Raw genomic sequence first — 23,715 nt, 5'->3', positions numbered from 1 at the left:
GGAATCTGTGACGAGTTACCCGACACCTTGCCTCTTCGTAGTTTAACTTGTTATCGCCGGAAGTGCCGGTCATCGACCCTGCAGTGTACGGAGTACGAAATATGGACCTTACCAGTTCAGCTTCCTGCGCCGCCGGTGCCTGTCCCTGTGGCTGGGTCAACCACGCATTTACCTACTAACAAAAACTCGATCCACCAGCCGCTCGTCTGATCTGACCGCTCTCCTCCTCGACCCTGAGTTTCGCAATTCCGTTTCCCCTCCGCTGACCGACCCTCCCCCCCGGATCTCGACCCGAAAGCTTGGCACCCATCGCTGGAGACCCGGACGGTGTCTGCGTCATCGCGCACCGAGTCAAAATGACGGCCAGAGTCAAGTCGCCGGCTACGGCGGTTCCAACTACACAACACCCGTCCGGCCGGGAAAAGCATGGCCAGGTGGTGCAAATCCTCCGGACCATCTCGGTTGCCCTCTACTTCCTGGCCGGCGCCACTGCGTATGCACCTCCCCACCTACCCCCGATTCCCGCCGCCTACCTACCTACCAGGTATCCATCCATAGCTGACATTGGTGATGGGATGACAGTATCCACGCAACCCAGCTTATCGGCGCACCCCTCTACTGGATCAACCGCGAGCTCTACTATGCCTACATGACCCTCACCAAGCAGTCCTTCGGGCTGCTCATCACCACCATGACCCATTGGTGGGGCCCGACCACGATACGCATCAGCGGCGATGCCTCGGTAGCCGATCAGATTCGCAAGACGGAGGATGGCTTGGTGGAATTCTCCTTCCCCGAGCGCATGGTCATGATTGCCAACCATCAGGTATGCCACCTGACTTTCTTGGTTGTTTAACTTTCGGGCGCTGACATGTGCAGATTTATACCGACTGGCTGTACCTGTGGTGGGTCGGCTACGCGAACACCCCGAAGATGCACGGCTCTCTCTTCATCATCCTAAAGGAGTCGCTCAAGTACATCCCGATCGTTGGGCCCGGCATGATGTTTTACGGCTTCATCTTCATGTCCCGGAAGATGGCCGTTGACCAGCCCCGGATGGCCCACCGTCTAAAGAAGCTCAAGACTTCGCACACGGCGCCCGACGGGAAGAAATATCTGGACCCGATGTGGCTGCTCTTGTTTCCCGAGGGGACCAATGCGTCACAGAATGGGAAGAACAAGTCGGCGAAGTGGGCGGCCAAGATTGGCGTGAAGGATCCCGAACATATGCTGCTCCCCAGGAGCACCGGCACCTACTTTTGCCTCAACGAACTCAAGGGCACCGTTGACTACGTTTACGACTGCACCGTTGCCTACGAGGGAGTCCCGTACGTACAACCCCATCCCCAGTGGTCTATGAGTGTATCAGCTAACAATCAATGCTCCTAGCCGTGGCAAGTTCGGCGAGAGGATTTTCACCCTCGCAGGGACCTACGTCAAAGGACAGACACCCAAATCGGTAAACTTCTACTGGCGCCGGTTCCGTATCGACGACATTCCGCTCGGCAGCCATGAGGAGTTCGACGTCTGGCTTCGCGAAAGGTGGTACGAGAAGGATGCTCTCATGGAGCAATATGTCTCGACCGGTCGCTTCCCGCCAAACCCTGCCGACGCCGTCACCAAGGGCCAAGAGCCTTTCCTCGAGACCGAGGTGCGGACAAAGTACCCTTGGGAGTTTCTTCAGATTTTCAGCGTGCTCGGCGCTTTTGGCTTGGCCGTCAACTTCCTCTGCAAGACCTGGAACCGTTTTGTTTCGGTGCTATTCTGATATCCTGAACTTCGGCGTTTTGGAACGAGATACCCCTCCACTCACACACGGATTATGCTTACACGGACACTATGCGACTTATGACGGAGGGAAAGGGCGGGCATTGGCGTTTTGCAATTTGGCTTGCCGGGGCCGAAATTGGTTTCGCGCTGGACTCTTGGAAACGGGATTCCTGCGGTTGGCCCAAGAAATACCACTGGGTTTGCATTCGATACCTCGGGTTGGCGTTATGACGGGGGGAAAGAATGGATCGTGCGGCGAAGGGCGAGTTTTCTGGGGGGTATATCCTTTTTAGAAAGCACTACTTACACGATATCGTATACGGAGCATGCTCTTGAGCACCTTGCAATCATGAGGATTAGGAACCGGTTCGGCCCCTTTGCATTTCCGTGACTGACCGCGGCATATTTAGTCAATCAATCTGGTCGAGCCCATGGGTCACCTCAAGCCCGCCGGCACCGCTCTCGAGAGTCGGAACGGTACCGGAGCCATGGGTGTGGATATCCCGGTTCGGCATCGTAACAACCGCCCCGGCATCAGACACCGCTCGGCACGACAGAGAATGGACGTCAACATTCTTCAACGGCCATATGACCTCTTGCATCTGTCGGGAACCAATCGGGTTCACGCTCCTTGTCCCGGCGGTAGCGGACCCACGGGGCGACTCCCAGTTCATGCACAATGTCGGCCTAGACGTGGGAGGGATATCCCTTGCCTCTCGTGTTCTGCATGGTTGTTGCGGCTCTTGTTACCCTGGCTTGTTGGACCGAGGGCGTCTGGGCCCGGCCCAGACAGCCGTTGGAGGCGCTCTCCTTGGCCAGGAACCTCGCTGGTATTCGTTGGTTACACCGCTCCCATTCTCAAAACCTGCAGCATGGCCCCGGGTATGGTTACCGGGCCCCAGAGCGTGCTGGTCTGGCCTGTCTAACGGTGATATCGGTTTGTCAACCCTCGACCACCGGCATCACCCTGCTTTCGTGATGTGATGAGAAGGCAAACTTGCGAGTTGGGAATGTTACAGACCGCCAAAGGGGATGAGTGCTTAGAGCGTCTTGGCTCCGGACTCTGACTTACACACCGTATTCCCGGAACCGTCTCCACTCGAGGTCAACACTCGCGCCGAGCATCATGGGCATGTTGAGCAACGAAGTCAGTATCATATTCCTTTTCCACGGACTCACACATGCCTAGCATTCCCAATATGCTTCCTGCTGCCCTACACCCGCCCTTTGACCGTGGGCTTCGACCAACATAGCCGGCACGGGAAATAGGACCGCCTAAGCGTCTGGAAACCCACTCTCGCCGATGGCCTCCGGACCGGACGATCTCTAACCAGGGCTAGGCCTTGACCCACAGTCTCCGATGAAACCGGAGGACCATCGGACCCTTCCGGCCCGGCGCTACGGACCGTCATCGGAGGCCAATGACACTGGGACTTTTCGACACACGAAGACATTCAGTCGGTGGTAGGTCAGCCAGAAAGGGCATGCCGGCCAGGAGTCGTGCAAGTTGCACCGTATGCCCTCGAGGGGGTCGATTGTGTGCATGGCTAGCAAGAAAGAGGACTGGACGGCGGCTGCCATGGCCCGCGCAGGATGTCATTGTGCTAGTTAGACACTGACATGGCCCGCACAGAAGCACAGGATGGAATGGTCGTTCTGGAACCCTTCAAACGGCGCTTTTGCCGGGAGCTCGCCGATACTAGCCCCCTACTTGTCGTCATACTGGAGCTACGATGTGTCATTGTCGGATTGTTACCAGGGATGCGAGGATGCCGGACGAATTCTTGATCTTGGGGGCGACATAAAAGGCAGCTGCCATGCTCGGTTTCCTATCTTTGCCAAAGGCTTGCTCGCCATGACCCATCGGCCCTGAATCGCCGCTATAAGTGCCTCTACTGTACCGATCACCTCTGGTGTTCACTCCGCCCTTTCCCATAAAACATCTCCCACCACAACCATGGAGAAGGCCGACTACAGTGAAAAGGTCGAAAAGACCGGTCCCATCGTCTCGGTCTCAAGCAGCAGTAGCAGCACCAAAAGCGAGACCGCGCCACCCCTGACAGGCAACCACCACCACCCATCGTCCCCCGGAGCCTCGCCACAAGAGGAATACACCGTCGTCTCATTCGAACCCAACGACCGCGCCAACCCCCACAACTGGTCATTAGTGAGCCCTTTTCCTTTCCCTCTCGAGAAAGCATATTTTCGCCTGTTTCCTGGCTTTCTTTACCCCCTCCCTTTTCCCTTCCCAACTGCACCATAGCCCCTTAACCATTCCCCTCACTTCCTTCACTCCAAAACCTCCTCCCCCCTCCAAAAGCACATCCACAAACCAACTAACCCCCCTTCCCCAACCACAGCTAACCAAATCCCTAATCTTCCTCTCCGCCTTCCTCTCCACAACAACCACCTCCTTCTCCTCGACCCTCCCCTCCAACTTCTCCCCCTCCCTGCCCGTCCTCTTCGCCGTCCCCGACCCCTCCGGCCCCCAGCGCGTGCTGCCCGCCTCGCTGTACCTCGCCGGCTTCGTCTTCGGCCCGCTGGTCTGGGCGCCCCTGAGCGAGTCGCCGCTGGTGGGTCGTTGGAGGGTGCTGGTGTCCGCTGCGGGGTTGTTTGTGGTTATGTGTTTGGGCCAGGCGGTGGTCAGGGAGGGGGATTGGGTGGGGTTTTTGGTGTTGAGGTTTTTTGGGGGGGTCGTGGCGTCGCCGCCGGTGAGTGTTTTTGGGGGGGTGATTGCGGATTTGTTTGAGGGGGAGGTGGTGAGGGGGAATGTGATGATGTGGTGGTGAGTTTGCGTTTCTTTGTTAGGTTGTGGATGTGGGGGGTGGAGGTTGGGGTTGGGGGATGGGAGTGAGGTGTTGTGGTCTGATACTCGGGAGTGAACTCGGACTCGGACTCAGGGAAGTAGGGTCTGGTTGTTGATGAAGCCGGGGGGGGGGGGGGGGCGGGAAGGGATGATAAGCAAACTACTCTCGTTCAGGAGACTAACATCATCACCAGGTCTGCAACAACATTCGTTGGCCCCCTGGGTGCTCCGATTTTAGCCGGCTATGTGAGCACTTCTCTAGGATGGAGGGCCGTCATGTGGTGAGTATGCTTCTCCTTGGTTTCCTTCTCCCCGACCTCGGCCCACTGCTAAGATGCTTTTCCTCTAGGATTGCGCTGTCTCTCGCTGTGGCCTCATTCATCGGCGTACTCCTCATGCCCGAGACGCTAGCGTCTACTATCCTGAGGAGAAAAGCGGCGCGGCTGAATAAGGAGTTCCCAGGCACGGGGAAGGTCTTTGTGGCGCCGTCGGATCTGAAACAGGAGAGTGCTTGGGTAGAATATGTGAGTGCGCCTCCGTAACGAGACGGGCGACCCCCGGGAGATGACAACAAGACACTGACTCAGTTTCGGGTAGAAAACAACTCTGTCGAGACCGTGGCATCTGCTCTTTGGGGAGATGGTAGTGTCGCTCTCTTGCGCGTACCTGGGTTTTGTCTACGCCGTGTTCTACATGTGAGTCCATCACGAAACCCCCATCTTTTTGCCTCCGTGACTGACGCGGCCAAGGCTACTGCAGATCTTCCCGCGCATCTTCCAAGGCGTATACAGCTTCACGCCCGGCATGTCTGGCATACTCTTCACCATCAGTACGCCAGCCTCACCCACACCTAACCCACTCAGTGGCATCACAATACTGACACGCAAATAGTGGGACTCGGCACGGCGACGGGCTGCTGCCTCTTCGTCTGGTACGACGGCGTGGCGCCACGCCTCATCGCAAAGCACCCCACCAAGCGGGAGGAGTATCTCCGACTCCCGCTGGTGTGTGCCGGCGGGCCCCTCTACGTCGCCTCCATGCTGTGGCTGGGCTGGTCGGCGCGGTCCGACATCCACTGGCTGGTGCCCCTATCGTCCATGATACCCTACGGCCTAGCCTACCACTTGATCTACGTGGGCATCGTCAACGTACGTAAAACCCACCACCCACCCCCCCAACCCTTTTCTTTTAATCCCACCCCCCTGAAACCGCAGACCAACTAACTAACCAACGAAACCCAGTACGTCGCGGACGCGTACGGCATCTACTCGGCGTCGGCGCTGGCAGCGATGAGCATGACGCGGAGCGTGCTGGGCACGCTGCTGCCGCTGGCCATCGAGGACATGGTGGACGGGCTGGGGATCGCGTGGTCGTGCACGCTGCTGGCGGGCGTTAGTGCCGGCCTGGCGCTGGTCCCATTCGGGTTCGTTGCATACGGCGAGAGGATTCGGGCGGCAAGCCGGTTTAGCGCGGCGCTCAAGCCTGCGGCGGCGGCAGCAAGGGAGGGGGGTGGTGTTGGTCTGGCGAGGGTCACGAGCTTGTCTGCGGTGTGAGGTTGGGCGGCGGGGGAGTCCCGTTTGGAGAGTACCTAAGATGGAGACGTGGAGAGGTTGGTATGGTTGGTTGTATTGCGTGAGGGAAAAGGCATGTACCTTAGTTTGAAAAAGATGGCTGGTCTAGAATTAGGAAAAGCGATGACTGACAGCGGGTGTCCCCTGGAAAATGAGGACGAGTCAGAGTCCTTCCGCCTTCCGACTCGTTTTGTAACCCCGTGGATAGTTTACCTGCAGGAAATCAAACCGGGCCAAGTTAACACGCAGGTGTGTGTGATGGAAACACTTCCAGCAACGATGAATAGAGGTGACAGGAAGTTCAGGAACCGAGTGCGGTGCGTCAGGACAGGCCGACAGGGGGTCGCAGGAGGAAATGGACGTGGGGAACTCTCACTTCGGTCATATTGAGAGCGGTAGTGAATTGTGTAGAAAAGCACGCTAGGTTCGGCGCCTTAGCCGCGGTCGTTAAGGAGTAAATTGAGTGTTGCACTGCTTGCGTCGCCGTTGACTCGTTGGGGTCGGGGATCTCGGTAAGGAGCTGCAAGATGGATCAATTTCGATACCGGAGATTTCTCTATGTGCGGGGTTTCCTGCAGTCAGTTGTGTAACGTGGCACTCGCTCCTGACCTTTCGGTCTCTCCAACTCGCATGGGGGGATCTGCTGGTGAACGCTTTCGGTCAGGGCTTGTATGCACAGCGATCCTCCCGATCACCAACTGCATGCAACGGTGAGCTTTCAGATATCTCCACACACGCAAATCTTATCTATCAGTATGAAGCGGAGTGATCCATCCAGTGATGGCTAGCTTCGTCGACGGAATACAACAACTCCTGCCTCAGAGGCTTTATCAAATGGTACTCAGGCTCATGGCTAGCTTCCTAGCTTTGTCAATACAACCCTTCAAATTAACGTCCTAATCAGGTTTGTCTCAACCAACTTTTGATCCTCGGGGATGGGTGAATAACAAAGGATAAGCGGGAAGAGAGTCAAGGGTGCGTGCTGGGAGAGGGATGCTGAGAGCCGCATCACCCGTCGTCCCTTGACATCGCTCTCGATGCCGGCAGCTGACGACATTGCTGGACTCGGCCTACCGAAATTTTAAGGGGTCCTACCCCGGAACGAGCCGTTTGTGGAAACAAATCCTGATTGGGGGTGTGGTTAGGAAGGGGCGTGAGGTGGAGGGGCGACTTGATATCAACAAACACAAACAGGGGCTAACCGGCCTCGGCCGGGCCCGCCGTACCAGCCTTTGCTCGCACCACAACCCGCACTGGGACTGTGGGAACACTCACCTGTGCCTATTCGAGCAGAAGGATTGGCTCGACCAAGCGGAAGCCCTGCACGGGAGGGTTCCTTTTCGGTTCCGGGCATCGGCCCGAAACCTTTCGGTGCTTACGCGCGGGCCGTGATTGCATTAGACCAGTGCCGGTATAACGAGCCGTTATTGAAATCTTTGGAGAGATGTCCAGCCAAGGAGGCTGTTTGTTGGCTGCTTCGGGACAGGCCAACGTCCTACAGTCAGCGCCGGGCAAGGTCAGCGGCAGTGAGCGATGCTGAAGGTATTCAATGGCATGCGAGTGGCATAGAGAAGCACTCTGTGCCGTGTTACCATACCCAGTCGAGGTGATTTGGCAACTTCGCCCATACCCCCGTCATGACAGGAGTACTGACTGAGAACAAGTTGACTGCTCCCCGCCCGCCCCGTCAATGTTAGATCAGCAGGGCGGCATCCGACCAACGCTGCCGCCGGAGAATACCCAAATCAAGTAATGAAAGGTGGTGTAACCAAAAGTCCTGCAAAGGACCTGGCGCGGAGCATCCTGTTGGTTAGTGGCACATTCGAGGGAGGGTGTCTGGACGCGGAATAATACGTCTGCGTATCACGGCAAACCAGTTCGGATGACCCCTTAACCTGTGGGGTGGAAGCAACTTATGGCGAAAGAGTGAGTTTGTCATCCACACAACATTCTGATTAATGGGCGCGACTGCAGTCCAAACGAGGAAAAGCTTGCAGTATTGCTGTCTGCTGTTGGCTTGTTAAGGCCACAGAAGTTGTGAGCGGCGGTTAGGTCGCGTTGGCTAGGAGGCGCCTGGCATCAACCTGGCCAACCCTGACGAGGTACTTCATACGGAGTGAGATTCCTCCATGGTAGTCTGGTCCTGCCGTGGGGTTGACAAGGTGTGACACTCACTGCCTTCGAGCCTAGCCTAGGTCGGATCATTGGTTGACAGGCCAGCGTCAAATGCGGCAATTATCGAATACAGATCATCCCTGCCTGAGTCAACATGTGTGGCCAACTTGGTCAGTATTGGCCCGCGGAAGTGGGAGGGCGGAGAGGAAGAGATTGGGCTGGTTGAGGGTACCATACTCGAAGATCTACGGCTTTGCTATCCACTTGCGGGAAGCCGGGATATAGGCAGGGGCCTGTTATCATTGTACCAACCTGGGAAAACCTCGCGAGAGCCGAAGCTATCCACCGGTTCGTCTCATCCTGACTGGAGAGAGTGGGGTGGGAGCTCACGAATACTGGACTGAGGATGCAAACTGAAATGCGGGCATATCATTGTTGGTGCCCAAGCTAGCCGATACGTCGCAATCATGCTTGCTGCGCTTAGGCTGTACGGAGAATCTCCATTCCCACTGCTTCCTTGAAGGAAGTTCCTTCGCATCCATCCAGCCCGGGAACCGGCCGTGACGCAGACGCAGTGTGTGATTATAAGGATTCATAGCCCAGACTTGAAAAAGAACACGGAATAGTTGTGTGAGGATGGGGTAGAAATTGGCATAGGCGCCAAACCATCCGTAGATGGGGCTGTGTATATCGTTGAAGAAAAGTGATTGTGTCAGAGGGCTAGAGTCCAAAGAATGTACGCCCTTTCGTGATAATTCCAGGCCTTGCATGTCCCGAACTAAATGTGAAAGTAGAAAGATGGGAATGGTCATGGCGCGTCAAGAGCCGGGGTTGTTGACATCTTCGCCGTCCTCGAGAACAAAAGCAGCCGAGCCGGCTGTGTACTTTGGCGGCTTGTACACCGGCGTCGGTGTTACCGGATACCGTTTGACGAGTCCGGGAAAGCCGTTCCCTTCAGGGCCGAACGCGGCCTCCCAGGGCGCACGCATTGACTGGGGGATCGTCCAAGCTAGCTTCGAATTCCGCAACCACAACCGGACAAAATGACGCCCAGGTCCGTCCTTGGGGTCGATGTATGAGTCGCGGGCGTGGAGAAGGCTTAGGTTGTTGATGAAAACCATGTCACCTTGCTCCATGTCCAGACAATACTGGTGTTTGGAGGCTAGAGCGGAAAGAATTTCGAGGGAATCGAGTTGTGAAGGACTCAGCGCCGGGATACAGGATTCATGGCCTGTCTTGGCAGTTGCAGGATGGAGGCCCAGCCGGCCTGGATCGACACTGATCAGGACCTTGTCCTCCGAAACATGCAGCAGCGGCGCGAGGATATATCGCGGTGGATTCCCAGACCTGTGTCTTGATGGTTAGAAATGCATCGGAGAATGATGCGGGTTGTGACAGGAATCAAAATCAAAACTGGCGGCAACGAGGGTTCAAGACTAACACCTGGATCGGCCAGCTCGGGTCGCGTAGTGTGTCTAGAGCTTCGGGGTACGACGCCGCAAGCTCTTTGTAGATGGTCCATGACGATGCCACGAAGGTATTCCCGCCAGTTTCAGCCAGCGAGCGGGCATGCAAAGCAAGAATATCGGCTCCCATATCACAGTGCCAAGCCTGTCAGAGCATCACCGCGTCTGGTCAGCGAAACGAGGCCTTAGAATGTTTGCAGAATCGACTTGCCAGGCTGGTAGTTGTGTGAATACCATGGCGCATCTCGGGTGGGGTTGTCCAGATCTTGGACTCCGTGACATGGGCTGTCGTAAACTAGTTAGCATCAGGGTGAGAATAGCTTTGGGGGGGGGGGGGGGGGGGTGGTAACCTACTCAGCATGGAGCCTTTTTTGTCTTGGATGCCCCTTTGCTCGCCAATGTAGTTCGAAATCCCCAGAAAGATTGCCATGTTATCCTCTGCAGTGTATCTCCGAGGGTCGAGCCCCCTAACAATGGCGAAACCACGGCCTTGATGGATATCGATGCAGGCACGGGTAAGCTGCGCCTGGACTGTAGGGAGGGGGAAGTTCTCCCGCGTCACGGCACCTGCGTCGAGATCAAGCTCTATTTGTTGTCAGCTGCCTGTCCGAAGACGCCAAACCTAGGTGGATATTAACCTCTAAACTTCCTCAGGGCCTTTTCCACCTCGACAACCCCTTTCTCGCGAACTTGCGTGACGTGCTGAGCCGGGCCGGCCGAATCCTGGGTGTTAACCAAATCATCGGGTGTCCAAGACATTGGATGAGAGTCCATGATCTGAAGTCCTTCAGCCATTCTACCAAGGCCGTACAGGCTAGTACCAAAGCCGAGTAATAGGACGAAGTTGTACGGGTTTGTAGGGTAGTCGTGGTCACTTGAAGATCCTCGACGCGTTCGGGTACCGGAGAACCGAGACTGACGTGGGATACTAGTAGCTGCGCCATATTGACGGAGACGACGAGCTCAAGTATCCTGCACCTCCCACTGCAGTGGGGTCATCCGTCGCAGAAGCGATAAAGTAAGAACATGCGGTTCGTCGGCCTAGTAGTTCGTTCTCTGGTGCTCTTCGGACGGGCTGTAGCCAGAGGGAGGGGGCGAAGGATGGAGTGGTGTGTTGCCCAGCAGCGTCGAGTACCGCGATTCGTTCCAATCGTTCTTCATCTCGAGGGTGCCGGTTGGGGGGGGAGGGTCGTGTTTTTCCCGTTATCGCGCGGGGGCACCGGTATCGTCATTGTCATTGCCACGGCTATTCGGACTCGGCAGGAGGGTCAAGAGGAAGTTTGGTTGGGAGGACAGTCGAAGCAACCAGCACACCGCGACGGCCCACCTGACACAGTGAGCGAAGGGGCCTCAGGGGCTTGACAATAATCACAACAGTGCACTCCAGTACCAGCCGCCAAGGGGGGGAGGGGGGTTAGGTACACCCCTGGTGAACGTAAGGACAACAGCGAGCTCCCAAATCCTGGAACTCTCATCGCTTTGAACCAATGGGTTCCGTAGGACGCTGAGAGCCTGGGAGCACTGTCCGAGGTACCGCGGGCTCTCGGACGAATCGAATTGGCAATGACAGGTTTCGCCGGAGCATTTGTTCCCATCGTCAGGGAGGAACCGGACCAGGATACATGCTCACCTCCTGGTGCTCATGCCCAATGGCGGCGCCCCTGGGGGACCCTGCGGAACCGAGACCACGGAATTTTGTTTTCCAAGTCTCTTTCCCCGCGCAACGAGCAGAGCCGCGGGGGTTGGAGCTCGGTGGACCCAAACCCAAACACATAATCAGATGATTCCGCTGCTCTTTTCCTCGGAGCGCTCAGTGAGGGCCCAATTCCGACTCACGACCTTGCCTGAAGGGGGTCAGTTCCCGGGGAGATCTTGCCGGATCGGAACGGTCCGCCTGTCCGGCCCACGCTTGAATCTGACGAGGTATTCTGCATTCATGCAGCACCCACACACATGCATCTTGTCCCGTGCACAGTGGTTGTTCTCGTCCTCTCACCAGCGTTGTTTTGATAGTGTAGGATCACTAGGATGTGCTGGGCAGGCATGCGGCCAGGTGATGAGTGCCATGGCTGTGGCCGTACGAGCCTGACCCTCGTTATCCGATCGTTCCTCGTTTCCCAGATTCCTGCCGATCTTTAGTTCGCAGTTCCACCGATTATACATAAAAACGGGGTGCTCGTCAGACTTGACGTGCGCAGGCGCGGGAGAAGCGTGGAGCTTCGGGTATTTACTCCACACAACGGGATTTCGGCGCGCTTCCGAGTGGCTGTTGTGTAACCTTCCGGCATCGAGATGGAACACCGGGCACCTTTGGGAGCTTGGCGAGCGAGCGCGACGAGATAAACACAACGTTTGTTTCGCCGCAGAAAGGCGAATGGCTTCGGAACAGGTCCGTGACGGGCACGATAACTAATCGAGAAACGACACGATCCCAATTTGTGTTTGGCATTGCATTTTCATGCTTCCGATCCTAAAGTACATAACTAGTTGTGGTTCTCGGCTAGCATCGAACGCCTGTGTACGAAGTACGCCTGCAAGAAGCTCGTGGCGCCGGGATCAAGAGTGTGCTTGATGGTTCATGTTGCGGATCAGGGTCGACTCGACTTTCGGCGTTGGGGGAGCCGGCGAGAGAGTTGCAACGTCCTGCAGGCGCGCGAAACGCACAACCGAGAAATAGCCAGGCGGCCCAGGCAAAGCCGCAACCCCTCGGATGGAATGTGGCTTGTTGGACCTCTCTCAGTGGGTGGCAGGTGTGCAGTGGTGCGGTCCATGCGCACTTGTCAGCCCAGAAAGAGCAACTTGCATGTTCACCGGTCGCATCTTTTGGCACTCCCATCCCCAGCGCACCTGCCTCCTCGACTTCCCGACCGACATCCCGTTCAATTCCATTGGGAAGGCAGGTGCCCAGGCGAGAATCAGCCACGATACCACGCAAATCCAATCTCCCTTGGCTTTTATCGCCCTTGGCCCTGATTCGCGAGTCCCGTCTTTTTTAAGTTTGAATGCCGGAAGGACTGAAAGGCGGGGAGGTGCCTTGTCTTGGGCTTGGAAACGGCGCCACTTTGCGTGTTGCGTCGGGGTGAGTGACAGCCTTGTGCAGGGTTCAGATCGCAAATTCCCTGCGCGAAGGTTTCACGTCACCGCTCCGGGCCAGGAAAGACGTTGAGTTCATCGCTTGGCAACTTTTCGACTCCTCTTCATCCTCTTTCGTTGGGTACCAACCCGGCGGGTGGTATCTGTCTGGCCTGTCCTTCCCCAAAACCCCGGTCTCACCTCTCGAGGCAGGCCTGCGCGCCAACTCCCCCAGTCCAGTCCACCAGCGCTTGCTTGCAGGTTGGTGACCCCTTGCGCCTGCGCAGTGCCCCGTCAAACACGCCGCTGGGCCACGGAATGATTCGCGCAGCCATTCCCTCTCGAGAGAGCCCCTTGGCCGGTTCGGGGCCGTTCGCCTCATTTGGATGTTGAGCTCACCACCCTGTCCCGGTTGTACCACCCACACCGGCTGCGAAGCAATTCCAGGCACATCTGGCCCGACCTCCGACGACTTGGACATTGTTCCCCGCCGCCAATCGGAAACAGGGGCCGCCTCGATCCAGAGCCACGGCACCGGGAACGACGTGTCCTGCGGTGCCTTGCCGGTGCCATGTCTGGGGCCTCTTAGGGCTGGGCAACCCGGAGGCGCCGGAGGGGAAGCTTGGATGAGGGTTGCTGGATACACGCCATCAATGGAGGCAATTGTTCCCGCGCCATTTTTGTCTTCGCATGCAGCTGTAAATAACCCTCCATTTCCCGAGTTTTGCTCTTACCCTTCGAAGCATCCACGAGCTGTGATTAACGTTCCGTCTTCTCAACCTAGACTGCCATCACTGTGGTACAAAATAGTACCACGGATGCGGAGGCCCGGCCATCGAAGAAACGTCGCACAAAAGCCCCCCGAACGCAGGTCAGCCCCAGTCGGGTCCCGAGCGAAGCGATTTGGCACAACGAGCCCGTGTACGGGCCCGGGCGAGAAACGCATGGGGCGGGGACCGGCAGTGCCGACAACATCCTAGGGTTAGCAGGGTCAGGTCTCTCTCCATACCCCTCCGATAGCCAGTATCCGTTCCGTCACATGGGGCCGGCGAGCTTCAACCAAACCCCATACTCACCCCAAGGGAACTGGATGCCACACGCGCCTCAACTCGATGCGGATCCACCACCACCATTGGGTGCAATTGTCTCGACAGCCCCCGGTCACACGCTGTGGGGTGTCCTTCCTCCCTCACCGGTCGATCAGGCCGCCGCTGGGTCCCTACCCTATCATTGGTCCTTGACTGCGCCAACCATCCCACCGTCGGTTGGTGACATAGGATCATATGATCAGCTTCATGCCGGCTTTGTTCATCATAACACCCACGCTTCTCTTCCGACTCCGCCACTCTTCACAGGGGCAGAAGCTCATTCGTATGCCGGTTTTCCCTTCGTCCATTCGGATGGTGGGTGTTCTCCTCTCACAGGAGAGCAACCGGTAGATGGACCCGGTGCGCCGGATGACCCAGGAACCTATTTACCATTGCTACAAGGGCCGGGAGACGCGACGCTTCTTCGAAATCCCGCCGATTCCAAGTTTGACCAAGTTGAGGGTTACTGCGCTTCCACTGCTGTGTTCGACTCATACCACGCACCCACCCTTCGCCCTACAGCGAACGGCAACCCACCTGCACAGCTCAACATTGGTGGGTTGGAGCGATGTGGACTGTATGCCCAAACTGCCGAGCAGCTGGGAGGTGGAGGCTGGATTAAAGAAGAGGGTTTGGCCCCGGCCAACGGGGCTAGGGGGGAGCCCATTCCGGCGGGACTCCTGATGAACGTTCCCCATGCAGACTTGGTAGAAGGACCGTCGAAACCCATCACTGGGTTAGAGGATGAAGGTGCGCACGACCGGAAGAAGCGGGGTAAGTTCAACGAACGGTTGCGCAGTGAGACATCCAAAACGCGACAAATTGGCGCCTGCATGCGATGTCATAATCAACGACTCCGCGTAAGTGATGCTCCCTCATGGCCTTTGCAGACAATTCCTAGAACTAACATGGCGAAGTGCGTGCCTAACGAGGGAGACCCCACAAATCCCCTCGCACCGTGTGTGACGTGCCTCAAAGTCCACAGAAACTCTAAAAAGACCATTCACTTTACCCCTTGTTTGCGGTTTAAGGTGACGTCGATGGTCGTGTACCGTGCGGGCGGTTTGGGTTACACCGAACGCTTCGACCACACGAAGGTTGTGGACGTCGTCGACTACAGTGACGGCGTTATTTACAACATCGAGATAACACAAGGGCTTTGTCAGTCCCCCATGCTGCTCCAGGTCCGACGGTTTCGTCCGAGGCAAACCGACAAGACGCACTGGAGGTATCACATCGATGATGGCGCCCGCGCCCATAAATCCCAAGATACCGGTGCGTTTTGTTTGGCCGACATTGAGGAAACGGCCAAGAAGTTCAACGACTACATCGATTCCAATGCTGTCGAAGGCCTGGCGGAAGCGGTGAAGGGCTCAGATGACATAGTCAAGGAAGTCTTTGCTATGATCGAGACACACTGTAACTCGCTCCCAGTATGGATCCCCTGTGTTTCCCATCCCTGCCCCGAATATCGTTCAAATACTAAATCTCTCCAAAGCTTGCCAAGAAAACCAAAGTCGGTCAAGGAGCAAAGGGGGCGAAGAAGCAGCCGGATCAGAGAGAGTTTCTGCGAAAGATGGTCCGTCTGTGGTTCGCGATACGTAAGTGCTACACGATATTCATTAATATACCGTGCGTGTCACTCACAGTGTCGTCCAGGGCATGGAACAGGTTCTGCATGGCTCTGCGGCAACGAGCGTCTGGGGCTGAGCCCGATACTTGAGCCCAACCACCCCTTTCGCGGTCGGGTTCTAGTGTCGCGGATGATTGTCGCCCAATTCGACAGCATACGGCATGAGTTTATTTACAAAAAGCTCGCACCAGATGTGCTCCGGACAATCGACGCATTCCTCGCATCATCCAACAAAGAAGCCTGGTTCACCGTCTTCCTGGCCACATTCTTGTTGCTTCATCTGGCTGCCTGCACCTCCCAGGACCGACACCGCCATGCCAAACAAAACTCAAGGGGGAAACGACTGGTGCGCACTTTGACCAGATCGCTATCTGAACGCAGCTGACGGGTTTCTAGGATACACGATACGGAAACCTCCATGACCCCCTTACCCGTTTTGTTGAGGAGGTTCATTATGGTGCCGTCATGCTCTTGGCCCACTGGCAATACTTTAAGCGTTGTGATCTAATGACGTTCAATTGGGATAATGTCGGAGAGTCGGCGTTGACGTCCCTTGAAGCGGAGCAAATTGACTGCGTTAAGCGCGTTGTGGCGCGTCTTAAGGAAAGATGTAAGTTGAGTTTTCGTCACCTCGTTCGCTATCGTTCGGTTCAAAAGCTAGGTGGATTCTAATGCTTGCATCAGTGCCCTCCATTCCTACCACACCAGCTGGAGGCTGTTGGGAGCATGAGCTCTTCTGGGTTTCCAAGATGTTTGTTTCCGGCCCGTCCTCGAAGGCTGATTGGACACCACCGGAGATATTTACACGGGCCAAACCCAGTGTTGGCAGGGAATGATTTAATCGCGTGAGGTGGAATGCGTCTCCAAGAGAACAATTTGCATTCGGTAATACGGTTGTTGGGTTTGCTGTTTGGGTCTGGTTGGAATTGTGCCAAAGGAGGGCGTTTGTGGTTTACACACCCGCCTGGTGCTCTACTAAGGGTGAGAAACGAAGGTTTGGGGTTACAAAACAAGGTGATCCTAAATATAATATGATACCCCGGCCTGGAACTCCCGTTTCTCCTTGTATTATCGAGGTAAATGTTTCCTTTCCGCCCACCCCTTGTCGCGAGAGATGGCAGAGTTTGCTTCAGGCCAGCCACGAGGGATCGTTGCGTAGATTTTACACTCGAAACAACTTACTAATTCAGGCACTGGTTCCCAAAACCTTTCCGCTTCCATTATCGGGTCCCTTGTTGGGTGCTTGACGTTAGCCTTCTGTGGAGGAGAGCAACGAGGAGGCCGTCTTGTTGACGCCGGGACAGGGGTAAAGTGGGTCTGGTAAACATCATCATGTCGGCTTAGTCATCGATTTCCCGGACGATAAGATAAGCATTTCCTGGGATCTGGGACCGTCAGGTCAACTCACAGCTGTCCTTTTCTGGCAATCTGAACGTGGTCCATTGTAGTGACAGCAACCAACCCAACAACTCAATGCGAGAACAACACTCATTTTTCTACGCGCTTGGTTAGAAATACCTCCGGCTCTATTGCACCGCGAGAAGCCTCTGATAATCGCCCATACTGCTCCACTGCGACAACGATTTTAATTCCATCGCCCATCGACTCGGACTTTCCACCTTTCTTCAACCCTCGCTCAACATCACCACTACACTCCACCCCCCTCAACCCACCGCCACAATGTCAGACCTCGAATCCTTCGACTTCATCCCCCTCCACATCGACCCGAAATCCAAAGCCATCAGCGCGGCCCAGACACCCGCCTCCCGGGCGCTGGAGGCCGAGCTCAACGCGCTCAACTCGCTGCACCGGTCGCTGCACGGGCTGGACCCGCCGCACGTGGTGCCGCCGCCGCCGGTGCCGGTGAACCCGAAGCGCAGCGCCAACATCGGCAAGCTGCGCGAGTCGGGCAACGCCGACTACCGCAAGCAGCGCTACGGCGAGGCCGCCAAGTTCTACACGCTGGGCTTGCAGATGGCGCTCACCCGCGCCGCCTGGGAGCCCAGCCAGCTCGTGCGCGAGGAGGTCCACGCGCTCTACAGCAACCGCGCCCAGGCCCACATGCACCTCGGCAACTGGCCCGAGGCGGCGGCCGACGCGGAGGCCAGCGTGGAGGCCAAGCGCCAGGGCAACGCGAAGGCCTGGTTCAGGAGGGGGAGGTCGCTCGTCGAGATGGGCCGTCTGGCAGAGGCGAGGGAGTGGGTCGCGAGGGGCCTGGAGTTTGAGGGCGAGGAGAAGGAGCTGATTGAGCTGCTGCGGGAGGTGGACGGGAAGATGGAGGAGGAGAAGGTGAGGAGGGATGCTTGAGGTGCGTTACCTAGGATTTGTTCTTGGAGGATTGATAGGGCGAGATGTCGTTCCATAGCGACGGCGTGGAGTAGCCGTCAGGACGAGGGGAGCATGTTCATATCGAGTCATGGTGGGTCGTTCAACAACCTTTGGGCTAGGCGTTACGGGATTTTGCAGCACCGGGAATGAAGGGATTGTTTGAGGGAAGACGTATTCGTAAATGGGAATGTTTGAACGGTGGTTAGATGATTGACGCAACTCATGACAGCCTCCACCCGACGTGCAACCTCGCAAACTCCGGCCCCCGCTGGGCGTTGCATCTTCACTCGATCTGGTTCTTCTGTAGTCCCGCCGCCTCGTTAGATCCTCCTATGGACGCCCATTCCCACGCCCGGTTGACTTTCTCCCATAAACAAGAACGATGCCAATATGATGATGCCCAGATACGAACACAAAAAAACAGAGGCAGAAAACCCGACCATGCAGCTAATGAACTAGCCCTCCCACTTTCTCTCCCTTCCCGCCCATACTTCAATCCGTCGTCCGACTCGTGGCGCAGAGAACGCTAGATGGGGTATATTGTTCGTTGAGAGCAGGACGGCGTGTTTCCAAAACGGAATTTCGCTCGCCCCAAGCCACGACGCCTAGCGCCACTCCTATCCTCCGTCGGTCGAATTGTTCCTGCCTAGCGCCATGATATTCGCTTCAGATCTTCTCCTTCTCCGAGGTGACCTCCAAGACCGACGGCTTCCGCGGGCGCATGACGGCGTCCTGGCTCGTCATGCGGCGGTCAAGGGCGCGCTCTAGCTTGGCGCTCAGGGCGAGCTTGGCGAGGTTGGTGGTCTTCTCCTCGTTGAGGTACACGCGCTGGTCCGAGAGGCGCGGGTTCTTGAGGCGCTCGAGCCCGTCGACGATGGGGCGGATCTCGGCCGTCACGCTGTCGGTGCTGAGGACCGTCGGGGTAATGGACGGCGCGGTCATGCTGTAGGTGGAAAAGCGGACTGAGGTGCGGGTCTGGATAGCGAGTGATGGTTTAGTCGTGGTTAGCGACGATTGGTTTATTTCAGATATGTTGGGCGGGTGGTGTTGGACTGGTTAGGGCAGGTGACGAGGGAAAAGACGAACCGAAGGGGCCATGATCGGGCGCGAAGACTCCAGGGAGGTCGGCATTCTGGCAATGATACGAGCGTGCGTTCGGACTTTCCGTGCTGGCTTTCGACGCTGTCGGATTTGAAACGCCGGAGCAAGACAAAGCCTGTTGAGAGCAACCTTGGCCCGGGGGTGGAAATTCGCTGGCTCCGCTCACGGTCGCCGAAACCCTGCCAAATAGTTGCTTATCACTTGCCGTTTGTCGCTTGTCACTTGTCGCTTGTCGAACAGCCCGTCGGTTCTGTTGTTCAGCCAATTGTTGTGTCGTTGATAGCACACGGTCGATTCGAAATGAGATGAGCGGAGTAACAGCGGAGCAAAGGTGGTGGCGATGAACAAAGAGGAGATGCCGGGCGGGAGAGGAAGCAGGAAGGTGGCACCACTCAGAACGGCCCGGGAGGACTGGCGCACACCAGGGCAGGACGGGACGCCCATGTGGGAGGGCTGCAGCTGCCGCGGCCAGCCCGCAAAAAAGTCAGCGAGCCCCCAACTAAAAGCGGGCCTCAGGGGTTCGTCAGGGCAGATCATCACCCAGTCACGCCGGTCCCCGATCACACCAGTCATTCGGGCCCATCCCACTCATCACAAACGCCTCAACGACGAGTTAACTGACTTGCTGTGATGGCATTCCCGACAAGATGAGTTGGTGGGTTTCTCTGCAGCAGGAGGTTAAATTAACGCTCTCATTCGGGATCCCATCACGTTCTATTTTGCATCCTCCAGAACGGAAGGGATGGGTGGCCGTCTCGCGAAGATTGACTCCTCAACAGGGCAACCGGGGTTTACCTGGGGACTGCTTCCTTCTCGGCAAAACGCCCCTTGAAGATATTCAGCCAACCATCCTTTTTGGCCATGCGTGCGGGGGGTTTTCCAGGTGCGACCCCCAGGCTCCGGAGAGATGGAGATGCTCTGATGCCCCGAGATGCCCCAAGAATGCCGCCTATCGGGTAGTTAAGCACATGGTCAGTTACAAAGCGCCTGGATGTTGTGTGTCAAGCGATAACTATCAAAAATACACGCTCGACACAATATTTTCATCTCCTTCCATGGTCCAAGCCCTCTGTCGTTTCTGTCTTGCCCCATGTCGCCCCAGCTGGATCCGACAGGCTGGACGGCGGAAGATGACGGCAGCGATTTGGCAATCAAGGTTCTGAACCTTGCTCCTGCCTCCCATGTGAGCAACACAACACTGCCGAAGATCTGGTGCGACGCCCCGCCACGAGCGAAAAGCGCGCACGTGGCATTTTATCAGGTCACCATCCGGGGACAAACCCGCCTTGGCGATAAAAGGGTCGGGACCGCGCCAAGACCGAGACAGTCAGCGGTTGTGACCATCTTACGCCTTTTCTCGCTCTGCAATTTCCGAGTCTGACGGAATCAATCCTGTGTAATCTGTAATGTGTATGTAATCTGTACATACGGATCTGTCAATGCCCTCTGTATCACGTTAATCTGCCAAGCCAGTTCACATCGCTCACCTGGCTTGAGCAGCGAGCGGTCAGAGTCTGAATTGGAATATACCTACCAGCCTAGCAGGAGTGCCCCCCCGTATGGTCTCCTCAAGTCATTCTGCAGTATGCCATGTCGTGTTGGGTTGAAAAACATCCCAGGACCGTCTACTAATTCCACTCCGAGCACGATTTGTAGCCCGCTGGTGCCAAAACGCCTTAACGATGTTCTTAAGAAGAGAGAGTTGAGGGACGAGGACCAGTCAGAGCGGGCAAGTCGGGCAGAGCTGGCGTGTCCGAAGTTGGCCCGGGGGGTCTCAAACTGAAACTCGAATACAAACACCAACGATTCACAGTCCAAGGTCTCGCGATACCCGTAATTAGGGATCGGTGGCCACAGATCGCCAAGGCCGAATTGGCTTGTGATACAACTTGATTGCAGGGATAGGGCACGCCCCATTTGTGTATGAGCCTGTTCTCTGGTTGCCTTCGGATTCTTGAAACTTGGTTATCGGGAGGACATTGCCGTCTACCTATGCATGTCCCCGAGAGGAGGATCACAAGACTCGAAAGCGCAAGCCGCTTGTGCCGCCGGGCTAGGTCGTGCTGGATGAACCGGGCAATAGGTCGTTCATCTCCCCCTCTTTATTAGGTAGAGGCAGGATGCCCAACCATTCGCCCCTTCCTTCTCACACCTTTATTCCCACATGAACTTCAGTACCAAGAACCACCGCTGGCGCCTTCCATCCCCAAACCACCCACCTAGAGGTACCTACCTAGGTAGCCACCTCACTTGACCCTTCCTCCACTACCTGCATGAAGTGCCTTCCCTCCCAATGGCAGCCTACCTACCTTACCTAGAAAACCGGGAAGCCACACATGGAAACCCTGAAGGGGGTTGGTCAACTTTCTTGTTTCGAGCTTTTTACCTTGAATTCTAGGAGAGCACTTTCACGATTTATTGGACACCGACAACCATGATTCCACCATTAATTACTGCGCCTCAGACCCATTTGGGTGCGACCGCCATTCTTTCTACGAAAATACAGAGACGCTCCCCGGCCATGAGAACTTAACCAAAGCGTCGCCGACCCTTGCGAGTCTTCCCAATCTTCTTCTGACCAATGCGCCAGCCTAGAAAGAAAACAATAAAATGGACACCAAGCCAGGCACGCCTCCGACTTCCAACTTCATTCCGCCGTGGCTCGTTGCATCCCCCCTCTCTTAAACTCTTGGAATCTGCTGCACATACATTTTACCTCTGCCCTCCGTTCCATATCCAGGTCTTTTACCCGGTGGTAAACATTTTCACCTCTTCCTATGCGATGACTTAGACGGCCTATCCCCGTCTTTCCCGCTGTAATTCAGCTCGATATTATACGAGGTCACTGAATCAGAGCTGGGTGAACTGGATGACGCAGTTTGCCGATGTCTCCTTGATTCTTTTCCTTTTCGCCCGTCTTTGCGGTTGGAGTCACCAGAGTTAACCTGAGCTGAAAATGTGTTAGAACCGTTCCATCTATGCGCCAAGGGGAGGAAGGGAGCGGCAATCCCTTCACGCGTGCGCAGTCATCGGGGTTCTGCTTACGATCTTTGGTACAGCTGCGACAACACCCGTGGTCGCACCTCTCCATCCACTCCCACTCGTTCGTGATGGAGTTCTTCTCCCATTTCGGCTCGGGCGACGTGTTTAGGCACCACCCGCTACTATTCCGTCCTCCGCATTTGCAGCACGTCCACCCGCCCCCTCCAGCACTGCGGAAGTCGCAGTTTGCTAGTGGACACGCTGCTGTCGATGACTGGGATGCCGCAAACGTGATATTCGGGCACGGTGTCTCATAGCCGGTTTCCAAGTCTATGAGCGCCGACGGGCAATAATGCCACGTTACGGACTGGTGGCCGCACGAATGGTAGTGAGGGTGTCCGTGACACATGGCTGGTTATGAAAGTCGAAAGATCGAGGGCGGGATTCCGGATAGCTAACGAGGTCTTGTTGATCAAGAGGTTTCTGCAAAGTGTGGGTGTCTTGCGGAAATTCACCGAACTGTGCTAACTGGACCGACATGAGAATCTCAGATAACGGCTTGTACGCCCAACTCAGAGCAAGAGACATCAGATGGAATTATTTATACGTGGGTCATTCGTCATCCCAAAGGTTGGAACCCTCCCGGACCGCTCCGGCTGCTGTCACCGAGGCCGAGGGAGGCTAGTCGGGCCACCGCCCTTCAGCTACCCCTCCTGGACAGGGTGGCTTAACACCCGAGCCCTCAATGGAGATGGTAAGCTCCTTCTGGATTTCACATAAAGCGGCCGATCTGCACTGACGGGCACCTCGCTTCTCTGGTGATGGACAAGACTAATATCGTTGATAGGTTGCCGAATCCCCGAGGAAACGCGGAGTCAGCCTCGAGAAGTCACTATCGTTGCGCCGTCTCTTCTGGCACAACCACATTGTGGTGCGATATTTTGCGGTCCATCTTTCCCCTCAGTCATTTCACACTGTTATGTGTGTCGTTGGCGGCGTGTGCGATGCTTTTGTGATCCGAGACTCGATCGGCCGGCCGATCACATCGAGGTGGGCTTCTCGACAAATCAGCTCCTTCAAAAAAATACCCCGAGACTGGTTCGCCAGGGTCCTGGGGCTCCGATTCCTCGGTTGTAACCAGATTGGGGTTTCCACATTCAGCCTGATCGACGCGCCATTGGCACCGCTCGCGGCTGCAGCAATCCATTTCCGACCACCCGCTTCCTCGCATTCCAGCCTTCGTTGACCCAAAAGCAACACGCCTCCCGACAGGAGGATATCGGGAGATGCCTTTTGGGACCGATCGACACCAGGATAACAATGCCCGGTTTTTATTCCCAGCAGTTACCCTTGTTGCGCAGCTCTTGCGGGGATTCCAGGGTCAGCCACAAAATATGAGGATCGGAGTCCAGCAGGATCTCCGCCCACAGGTATGCAACACAAGATCTGGCGAGCCAAAGCCACAAGATCGCCCGGCACGCCTACCATGGGACTGGGACGGCCTCGACTCCGCTAATCTGAGCTCCGGCGATCCGCGGTCTCGATCGAGAGCTCCCTTCAGCTGTTCATTGCCGGTTTCGTCGCTCGTTATTCGGTGACCCAGCTTCACTTGACCAGCGCAGGGCAACCTTGGGCTCAGCTGGGATAATCAGCGCGACCCCAGCCCATGGTGTTGGGAACAGCCTCAGCGCTAATCGTTTGTTATTAAGACAAGGGGCGTTTACCGAGTCGGGTTCGCTCCCTGGCCAACATCACGCAACTCAACATTCGGGTGTTGGGGCAA

General features: G+C 56.3%; 6 protein-coding genes across 6 annotated transcripts; 4 read left to right on the top strand and 2 right to left on the bottom strand.

Moving 5' to 3' along the window:
• Positions 1 to 160: 160 nt before the first annotated feature.
• B0H64DRAFT_119975 (acyltransferase-domain-containing protein) lies at positions 161 to 1,914 on the top strand. The gene is made up of 4 exons (XM_062797930.1): positions 161 to 493; positions 583 to 826; positions 880 to 1,328; positions 1,390 to 1,914. Exons 1-4 carry the CDS (start codon positions 357 to 359, stop codon positions 1,766 to 1,768), a joined length of 1,209 nt encoding a protein of 402 aa, XP_062660697.1. The 5' UTR covers positions 161 to 356; the 3' UTR covers positions 1,769 to 1,914.
• Positions 1,915 to 3,727: 1,813 nt separating this feature from the next.
• Positions 3,728 to 6,129, top strand: B0H64DRAFT_440659 (major facilitator superfamily domain-containing protein; the record flags this gene model as incomplete). Its single annotated transcript, XM_062806496.1, has 8 exons — positions 3,728 to 3,937; positions 4,131 to 4,481; positions 4,751 to 4,857; positions 4,926 to 5,100; positions 5,174 to 5,271; positions 5,326 to 5,405; positions 5,468 to 5,724; positions 5,818 to 6,129. 8 exons carry the CDS (start codon positions 3,728 to 3,730, stop codon positions 6,127 to 6,129), a joined length of 1,590 nt encoding a protein of 529 aa, XP_062660696.1.
• A 2,811-nt stretch (positions 6,130 to 8,940) lies between these two features.
• B0H64DRAFT_119847 (uncharacterized protein) lies at positions 8,941 to 10,638 on the bottom strand. Its single transcript, XM_062797929.1, has 5 exons — positions 10,367 to 10,638; positions 10,083 to 10,313; positions 9,940 to 10,013; positions 9,704 to 9,873; positions 8,941 to 9,609 (listed from the first exon to the last, which is right to left on the bottom strand). The coding sequence occupies exons 1-5, from the start codon at positions 10,521 to 10,523 to the stop codon at positions 9,081 to 9,083; spliced, it is 1,161 nt and encodes a 386-aa protein (XP_062660695.1). The 5' UTR covers positions 10,524 to 10,638; the 3' UTR covers positions 8,941 to 9,080.
• A 3,252-nt stretch (positions 10,639 to 13,890) lies between these two features.
• On the top strand, positions 13,891 to 16,357 carry B0H64DRAFT_320431 (uncharacterized protein; the record flags this gene model as incomplete). Its single annotated transcript, XM_062800468.1, has 6 exons — positions 13,891 to 14,748; positions 14,806 to 15,321; positions 15,387 to 15,489; positions 15,548 to 15,867; positions 15,918 to 16,131; positions 16,206 to 16,357. 6 exons carry the CDS (start codon positions 13,891 to 13,893, stop codon positions 16,355 to 16,357), a joined length of 2,163 nt encoding a protein of 720 aa, XP_062660694.1.
• Positions 16,358 to 16,943: 586 nt separating this feature from the next.
• On the top strand, positions 16,944 to 18,019 carry B0H64DRAFT_391511 (uncharacterized protein). Its single transcript, XM_062803480.1, has one exon. The coding sequence runs from the start codon at positions 17,202 to 17,204 to the stop codon at positions 17,826 to 17,828; it is 627 nt and encodes a 208-aa protein (XP_062660693.1). The 5' UTR covers positions 16,944 to 17,201; the 3' UTR covers positions 17,829 to 18,019.
• On the bottom strand, positions 18,020 to 19,477 carry B0H64DRAFT_391509 (uncharacterized protein). Its single transcript, XM_062803479.1, has 2 exons — positions 18,936 to 19,477; positions 18,020 to 18,824 (listed from the first exon to the last, which is right to left on the bottom strand). Exons 1-2 carry the CDS (start codon positions 18,978 to 18,980, stop codon positions 18,516 to 18,518), a joined length of 354 nt encoding a protein of 117 aa, XP_062660692.1. The 5' UTR covers positions 18,981 to 19,477; the 3' UTR covers positions 18,020 to 18,515.
• Between the last annotated feature and the right edge of the window lie 4,238 nt (positions 19,478 to 23,715).

The sequence above is a fragment of the Chaetomium fimeti genome (genome assembly GCF_033439085.1).
Source record: "Chaetomium fimeti strain CBS 168.71 chromosome Unknown B0H64scaffold_3, whole genome shotgun sequence".
Lineage (NCBI taxonomy): Eukaryota > Fungi > Ascomycota > Sordariomycetes > Sordariales > Chaetomiaceae > Chaetomium > Chaetomium fimeti.
The sequence above is the reverse complement of the archived record's forward strand: the minus strand, read 5'-3'. Positions and strand labels throughout refer to the sequence as shown.